Source organism: Trachymyrmex cornetzi, unplaced genomic scaffold (genome assembly GCF_001594075.2).
Source record: "Trachymyrmex cornetzi isolate Tcor2-1 unplaced genomic scaffold, Tcor1.1 scaffold147, whole genome shotgun sequence".
NCBI lineage: Eukaryota > Metazoa > Arthropoda > Insecta > Hymenoptera > Formicidae > Trachymyrmex > Trachymyrmex cornetzi.
Window position 1 is genome coordinate 4,520,002 of NW_017296059.1, and position 9,167 is coordinate 4,529,168.

General features: G+C 33.1%; 1 protein-coding gene across 1 annotated transcript; it reads left to right on the forward strand.

The window, feature by feature from the left end:
- The first annotated feature begins 5,402 nt into the window (after nucleotides 1-5,402).
- On the forward strand, nucleotides 5,403-6,185 carry LOC108757701 (uncharacterized). Its single transcript, XM_018502206.1, has 3 exons — nucleotides 5,403-5,656; nucleotides 5,737-5,895; nucleotides 6,034-6,185. The coding sequence occupies exons 1-3, from the start codon at nucleotides 5,593-5,595 to the stop codon at nucleotides 6,090-6,092; spliced, it is 282 nt and encodes a 93-aa protein (XP_018357708.1). The 5' UTR covers nucleotides 5,403-5,592; the 3' UTR covers nucleotides 6,093-6,185.
- Nucleotides 6,186-9,167: the final 2,982 nt, after the last annotated feature.

Genomic DNA, 9,167 nt, shown 5'->3' on the forward strand with positions numbered 1-9,167 from the left:
TTTTACATTAGAGTTCGATAATTTTCGTGGAAATTGATCTCTAGAGCTAAGTACTTCCGACAGCAGCGATGAAAGTAATCGAGGAATCATATTGTATAGATCCTATCAGTCACAGTAAGGCGTTCGCAGGTGTAAACGCGTCCGCGTGTAGGCAGATTCATGAATAAATCAGTTCGACTAGGTGCCATATATCGAGTATGTGGACGTATCTATCTGCGGATCTCACGCGTGAGTACATTTATCATAGCTTTCACTGACATAAGTTCGTCAACGGTACACAAATCTGAAAATAATTTTGTTGCGTCAACAAAATAATTACGTAGGACTCTCAGGATGTGCGAAGCTGCAAATGTTTTGATACTCTACACTCTAAATTTCTTGCAGTAAAATCTCACTCCAAGAAAGTAAAAATACAACCACCCTTCACTTTTAGAAAAAAAGTAACAATTTTCTCTAAAAAGAGTGAAAATTGTTACTCTTTTTCAAGGAGTGAAATATTTTCATTTTTTTCAAGGATGGTTGTATTTTTACTCTCTTGAAGTGAGATTTCACTGCAAGAAATTTAGAGTGTAGTAATTACCTTGAGCGTCCTACATAATTATTTTGATAGTTCAACAAAATTATTTTCAGATCTGCTAAATAAAAACGTTAGCTAACTTTTAGATATTTCAGTAAAATCGTTCTTTCCTTATATTTTCTAAAAAAATAAAAAATGCAAGCTCACGAGAACACAAGATATTTTTTCGTACTTACGTAAAAAGTCGTAGTGTCGCGAAAAATAGTACTATTTATATTTCTGGTGAAAGAAAAAATATAAAAAATAGATTTTGTTAAATAATTTTTTTCGATTTTTCTTTTTGACAAGCTGCAGTCTTTGCACACATATTAATATCGAAAACCAAAATTTGCGCATGCCAAACCGAAAGATTAAATCTAAGCGCCACAAGAGATACATTTTGTCTTTCCGTTTGCTTGGAACTATGTGTGTGGTCTCGACGGAGCACGTGTCGACTTGGGACGCGAGCGCAACTTTTTCTCGCGCGGGAGACGTGCTATGCGCTTTTCGGCACAAAATCTGGAATTCCAGAACCGCGAGTTCTGCCAGAAGAGACCAAGGGATTCCCTCTTGGGACTGGTGGGATTTGTACGGCGAGCGCAGCAAGAAATGCTCGAGATTATTGCTTAGTAAAACCTACCAGTCCTTTCATCGATTTCTATTTTCTTCTTTTATGTTTGTTAAATATTTTCGGCAAGGGAATTACAAAATGTCATGCGATACGATAATACGCGTATTAATTATTACAGGATTTTTCCATTTTACAATAAACAATTCAGAAATCGCTTTCCACAAAAATTATTTATCGAAATAAAACGTTCGATGCAAAATATTAGAAAAAAAAGTAAATATGATTTTTGTGTTATAACGAATAAGTTTTTCCTTCTACATTTCTTCTTCCACATCTTAAAAAGAGATTTCGAGCTCTACTTCTGTGTAAATTACATCATGTAATTTCTCATATGGAACATTCTAAAAAGATATCTTTTATCTATAATATCATATATGGTTTTTTTTGAAGTACGATGTACAAAAATATATATGTTAAAATAATATAGACAACTATTATTACGTGGCCAAATTAACACTACTCTTGAGTTACTCATCGTCATAAAATCTTACATGCCTACAGCATTATTTTTAATCCATGGACTTTATGTAAAGACAATTGTGCATAAATAACACTTCTGGCACATATACTGCAATACAGAAATATCGCGCTTGTAATTTTATTCGTGTGACATTTTCAGCATCGCACGGTATTTCGGAATAAATGCCCGCGAGCGACAATTTCCCAATGACAATCACAAAATTCACGCGTTTTCGCGTTGTTCCAACATAAATTCTCTACAGCGTCAACTTCACTCATTTTTATTTATTTCTTTCGAAGAAGAATGTATGTATGTGAAATATATTATATTTAACTTAAATACGAACATTTTCAAACGAAAGAAATAAAAACAACTAAATTAATTCAGTGAAATAGATAATTAATTTAATAAAAAAAATAATTTTTTTCTCATTGTCAATATTATAATGTAGTGAGTGAAAATATTATACATATGGCTCAAATAATGAATAATTTTTGAGCTATAATATATTAAAAGTGTAAGAGACTTGTATTACAGAGTAGCTTTGATACATCATAGCTCAAAAACTACCCATTATTTGAGCCATGTGTATAACATTTTTTATTCACCACATTATAATACTAATAATAAGACAAAAATTATTCTTTTATTTTTGTTCATTACATTATAAGCCACAAAATATGTGAAAACCAATTCAATACACTAAAATCTGTTTTTATGTTAACTAGTACGAGATACTCTCTTTGTTATATAACATTACAAAAAATTATATAAAATATATGTAAATTATAATTTGCGGCTTATTTAATAAATACTTAATAACTGATTAATGTCATTTGTCAGTAGTTTAAAAATTGTTAAGTATACATAATATTATAATAACAAGATAAAAATCACATATTTTGAAATTTTTGTGATAATGAAGAATGTCACTGATTGTGAGTCACAATCGCTCGCTGCAGCCTTTATCGCAAATGTCAACAATTAAGATAATAGCGAGTGCACATACATAGCTGACACAGCATTATCACGGAAATCACTATAAATTGCAACACGATTGCGAGATAAGCCATGTATGTTTTTAAAATTCACTGACATAATCTGGCGATTGTTACGCAGTACGTGTAGTTCTCAATTACGTGTATCTCGACATAGGCAGGACGAACGTAATAGCGAAATAAAAAAGAGAGATATATATGAAAATTTTTCATGTAATCTTTCAGAATATTTGTATGAAAATTTTAAAATTTTTCAGAAATATAATTTTTATAAATAATTTTATAATTTTTTCAACAATTTTTCAGATTTTTTTGTACAAATTGGAACACTTTTCGGGAGTGTCGAAAAAATTTACAACTTTTCTACAAGGAAAAAAATAGATTGGGTGATTCAGTAAAGCTGTAGCTTGCTACACGAGTTCAGCATCTAAAAAGATTTTATGTTTTAACAAAGAAATTACATCTGTAAGCAAATATCAGTATGCTAATTCAGCAAATATTCCTTGCTACAATGACAACTGCTAATGTAATAAGTTTTCTTCATTATCGTAGCAAAAGCATGCGCCATCTTAGCTACCATGTTTCTTTTGATCTATATATACTGAATTGATTACATCTGTAGGTTTATTGAATCAAAGTTTTAAATTGTTTTGATAAATCTTTTCTTTCCAGAGTTCGTCATACATGTGAATTTTAAAATATTCTAAGATTTCTCATCCTATAATTTTTGGTGAAATCCTATAAAATCTGAAAAAGTTTAAGGTATTTTTTTAGAAATAATGGAATGAGAAATCTTAAAAGTTTTAATTTTAAGAATTCGTATAAAAAATTCTAAGAAAAGATGTAGACTTTCTCAGTATTTCTGAAAAGTGTTCCAACTCGTGTAAAAAATTTCTGAGAAAATTTTCACTAAATTAAACATACGCAAAAACGCGGTTGCATTCTCCAGCTTAAGAAACGCAGGCTTTTACGCCCAGCGGATTCCTCGTAGCGACATCGCACGGCACGATGCCAATTCACCGGGATGCACATTCCAACCGACGATCTCTCAGACTATACACCGAGAGGCTGAAATCGTGGAGGTGCGATAAACACGCCGGAAACTCTCTTTTTTTTTTCATTCTTCTTTCCCTCTTATCTCTCGTCAGACCAATCGGAGTTCCCTCGCACGTCTCTCTCGCGAGACACAACGGACTCGGCCGCGTATAAATATTTACGCGTAATGCGATTCGTGGAGTGACATAATTGAACGGCGGCGTTCCGGGTTTTGATTCTATCGCATGCGGCGCGATGTCCCGCACGATCGCGCGTCGATTTCGCTCGTAATCGACGGGCGGATCACAAGCGAAAACTTGGCAAATCCTGACGCACGGGGACACCGCGCGTCCTCGACAATAATGCAGAAAGAGCCGTGTGGGAAACTTGGCCTGAGGGCCCTCGGGGGTGGCTCGGTCGCACGCGGTGCTTCGAGGCTGCCGGCAGTCACGCGGCCGTAAAATCAATTGAATTTCGTCACTCACCGATTCATCGAGCTCCGTCTGTCTTTTTCGAGCGTCCAGCGGCCGGATACGCTCCCCTCGCTCGCCGCGGGACCAGCGGAAACACGGAACGATTCACTTGTCACTAATTAAAGATATCGCGACGGCGGCCATACTGCCTCGTGCGCGAAGCGACTCGCGCTCGGTCCGCGCGATGGCAGCACGTGTCGCCCGGATGATAACACTAGTCTGAAAAACATTTTTATATAAAAAAATCTCGTATTTTTTAATTTGTCGTATATTATTTTAATGATGATACATAATGTCGTATATTTGTCATGAAAATTTTATGCGAAAAAGTTTTTTTAAACTTCTTTCAACTTTTTTTCCAGAGTCTTTTCTTTAGAAATTATAGAATAAGAAAACTTAGACATTTTAAAATTCTAGCTATAGTGGAACAATTTTTCTGAAATTTTGCTAAAATTCCAAAGTAATTTTTAACGAAATAATTATATATTTTTTAAACACTGGATGGTTCCTAAAAAGATTCTTGCAATTTTTCTAAACGACCAAAAAATGCACCAATAAATGCATCGCATTTACTTTCATCTTGAAGCCCAATTTTAGGAACTTGTCAATTTTTTTAAAGAATTAGTTTATTAAAACATGAATGAAAAATCTCGTACATGAATGAAAACATTGCTCTTTTTATTCTGTTGTGTATGGGATATTTTAATTACGAGAAATAGAATCTGCCCCGTACGTCTTAGGGGTGGTGTCGCGTACCACTCGCGATAAATTTCAATGTATTATTAGATAAATTTCAGCAAATTTTCAGAATTTTTAGCAAATCTTTCAAAAAATCGTAATAATTAAATTTTTAGCCAATTTTCAATTTAGTTGAAAATTACTTCCAGCAAATTTTCAGATAAATTTTAATGTATTTTCAAAGAAATGTCAGCAAACTCTTTCTCCTATTTTTGAAAATTTCTTTCTTTCCCAAAAATTTTCGAAAAAGTGGAGAAATTTTAGTTTACTTAATTAATTGTAACAACTTTTCACACACCTATACTTAAATTCTGAAATTTACATAAAAACATTCTAAAAAATTACGTAAAAAATTCTGAGATAGTTTTTACCATCGATACAGAATTTTTAGGAAGTATTCAAAATATACGAAAACAAAAATTTATTATATTTTGCAAACATATGTCCGTCATACGGATAAAGACGTGCCTCGATAGTATCGACAATCTTCGTCGTCGAGCATTGTCGCCTTGGTCGCCTGCAGTGCGCAGAGTGGAGGTAACAGCTGATTTGTTCTTCCTAACCTCGATCATGATGTCGATTGTTTTCTTGTAAATCAGTGACATTCTGCGATTTTCACGTGTCAGTGAGGATTGGCGATCGCGAGTATTAGCGAGTACGATTGATTTTAATCGAACTTTGGCCAGATCGAATCGGCAACGATGAAAATCGTCCAACGATGGAAGACTGCTGAGGATTTCGATTTCTTGCGTGGTAGCAGTGCTTGTAAGAATCACAAAACGTAATCTATTAGAAAACGTATAGGCCACACTATCGTAAGACATTCACTCGTCGTTTCATTTCAGGGACGAAGGTTAAATATTTCTGGCGCAAGGGATGGATAGAGATCCCGGTGATAATGGGATGTTCAATTTTTTTTTTAGCAGGAACTAGTATGGGCTGCTTTTCACTGTATTATGGCTTAACGCATGATTTAACTCCGAAATATTACAAAACGCTGAAAAGTAAGTAAAAAAAATTATACTTTCTTACGGACTTACTCGGCTTTGCAATTGTTATGCAATCGTGAACGTCCGTCGATAAAGTAGAATTGTGCTGAAAGCGTCCTTTCATAATTAACACTAATTGCGTTTATACTTCAGTTTACAGACCGGATGATCCGGCAGTTCAGAAGATCCGTTACACCTCGGTCTTTGATTAAAAAATATTTATTTAATAAATTTCAGTAGCACAATACGAGTGGTATACAGTTATTATATATCCTTCCATTGTAGATTTATGTTTTAAATAAATGTGTAAAATATCGTTATACTTATAAGTCAATCCCCTTTCCTTCTACTTACTCTATTTTCAAATCGACGGCTTTGTAGGATTGCGAATAAAATTTATATAACATGATATATATACATAGATAACATTTTATGTATTTTAATTTTCTAAAGACGTTATATAATTTTTTGTAACGTTTTCTGAAATATCTACGGTCGCTCCACAAATATATTGAACATATAATCAAGGTTATAGATCCTAAATAATCGTAAAATTTCCTCATAACGATGTACTAAAAATGAAATGATTGACGTTTGATAGTGGTTGAAGATACAACAATCGTTTTATATTTCTCAATATCGAAGCACTATTGGACCTCTTGATCTTTAAAAATCTTAAAAACGAGTATGTTATACGTGGCTATACGTAACAATCATATTCGCGAAGAATTTTTATACGATTTATCACGTGACGCAGTTATGATTATCGCAAAATGGGGTAACTTTGGTTCAAAATCGGGGTGACTCTTGGCAAAATTTTGATGATATTTACGCACAGAAAAAAATTCTACTATTAAAAAAATAATTAGCTTATTTTTTTCTTTTAAGTAACAGTTATTTTTAACAAAAAATACTTTCTTGATAATAGTCTTAAAATATAGATACTTAATACAAATTTTTTAAAACTCATTATCATGTATTCAAAACAAGAATTTATTTTTTTAACTGCAAAATTCTACAAAAGGAATTACTTTATATATAATAAATTAATCGAATTTGTTTGATTTATAATAATCTTGAGTATTAAGCTTATTAGGATTCAGAATATATTTTGAATAAAGGTACTTGTGATGAACTTAGAATAGATTTGCGGATATATAAATTTTTGATAGTTCAAACAAGTAATTAATCCTTCGAGCTTTTTAACTTATAGAATATTTTGCTTCCTAAAAGTTTTTAGGACGCTGAATTCATATTTAGTCTTAGAATTCTAAAATTCAAATTTGAAAAAATTATCTCCAAGTTTGAATGTAGCCTCAAAATATCGATTTTTAAAAGGATAGTAAATTGTATGAAGAAAGGGAGGATTTGGTTAACATGGTTCATGATCAAAGTTTGAAAGTCAATTTGGAAATGGGTATCTACCGCATCTACTAACTGTTTACGTAGCACTGATGAGTTTCAAATAAAGCGAAACCGGAAACTTGATACGTATATTACACACACACACACACACATGTATATATATATATATATATATGAATAACTACTTTAACTACATATTTACTTAATTATAGTGAATTTGAATGGAGTATTATTAATTTACCCCAAGTCTTAGCGAATTTGAGCGAGCAGTTTATAAAATAAGAGGAGGTTTCGAGATTACCGGTCTACAAAGAATTAATATTTAAATACAATATATGTATTTTTCTATGTGCAAATAGGACGCAAACTCGAAACATAAGACATCTTGAAACATCTTTAAGATTTTAAACATGCCTGCTCAAAACATGTTTTATATTAAATTTTTTGATTAAAGTTATCCTGACTGAGAGAATTGAAGTTTATTTTACGGTATTTATTGTTAGCTGTATTGTGAGAAACAATTTTTGAGAGAGAGAGAGAGAGATTTTTACGATTCCGCACGACAGCTCCCTAGAAAAATCTGAAAAACATTTCAATCATTCGTACGTTCTTTGAAAAAGCTTTTCGAACGTCTTTTATATTTTTGCGCTATATTGTCATAGGTTTTATTTTTGGAGCCTCGTGAAAGGACTTTCCTTGTCCTATCACGCCAAGTCACTCGCACTTATGCTTTGTTTCGTGTCCCTTCGATATTCTATCCTCATTTTTTAGCATTAAATTTCCTGCTCACTGTTCCGCAACAGAGGTGAATCCTTCGCGTGTCGTGTCGGAGGATTACAAAGTGTAGAAACGAAGACTTTTTATCTTGCATCACATAATTTTCTTTATGTTTATCTTCTTTAATGTTCTTCGTTTAATCTGCTCAACAAAATATTTATTATATCAACATATCCCCATCCTAAGAAACGTGAACGTACAACTTTAACAACAGTTATTTCTTCATTTAAAAACTTTTATTTCCATTTCATTTAAAGTTGATATGCTATCATGGCAAAAATATTAGATTTTAATGTATCGCTGCGTTGACAGAGAAATAATATATCGCAAATTAGTACTTTTTTAGTAGAACATTTTTAAAATTCTTTCTGATTGGAACAACGTTTTAAATAGGATAGCACATGTAACTTCACTATTTGCTTGTATTTTCAATTATCTAATCGAACTCAAAAGATGGTCATAGAAACGAAATAGTCTTCGTTTCTGTTTCTAAATTTTATTTTAAAAGCCGAGGGAGTAACCAACCGAAATATTGTCCCACAGATTATATAATTTCATTTGATTTCATATAATTTTATCTGATTATAAATAATTTTCTTCACTACATATGAAGTCATTTGGTAAAATAAACGATTTTATTTAATATTATACAATGATTTCTCGTGGTTGCATATGCAATTATCGGATTATAGATTATACATAGGGATTTCATACGAATTTTATAATAATTTCGAGGAATCGGTCCCACGATTACATTAAGTGATTATCCCCTCGTTAAAAGCTTTAATCATCCTACGCTTTTATAACTTCGACAAGCCACGTAATTCCGCGTTCGTGATTTCGGCGTAAAAACAACGGTGTGAGAAACGCCGATTAAGAATCCCCCATCATTGTATAAGGGGCGCACGAATCTCGCCAATGATTTTTACGCGTGAGAGAGAGAGAGAGGGAGGGAACGGACTCTCCTGCGATATTCCTATGAGTTACGAGGGCGCAGGATCGCGCAATGCTGATGGTGCTTTTCTCTGTGTATTGCGTGTGTACGCTATTACAACCAGGCGGAGGATGACGGCGTAGCGTAGGGTTGTACACGCCGCGGGGAAGCGTGACGAGGAACGATAGAACGCGCGCATGAAAGGGAGAGA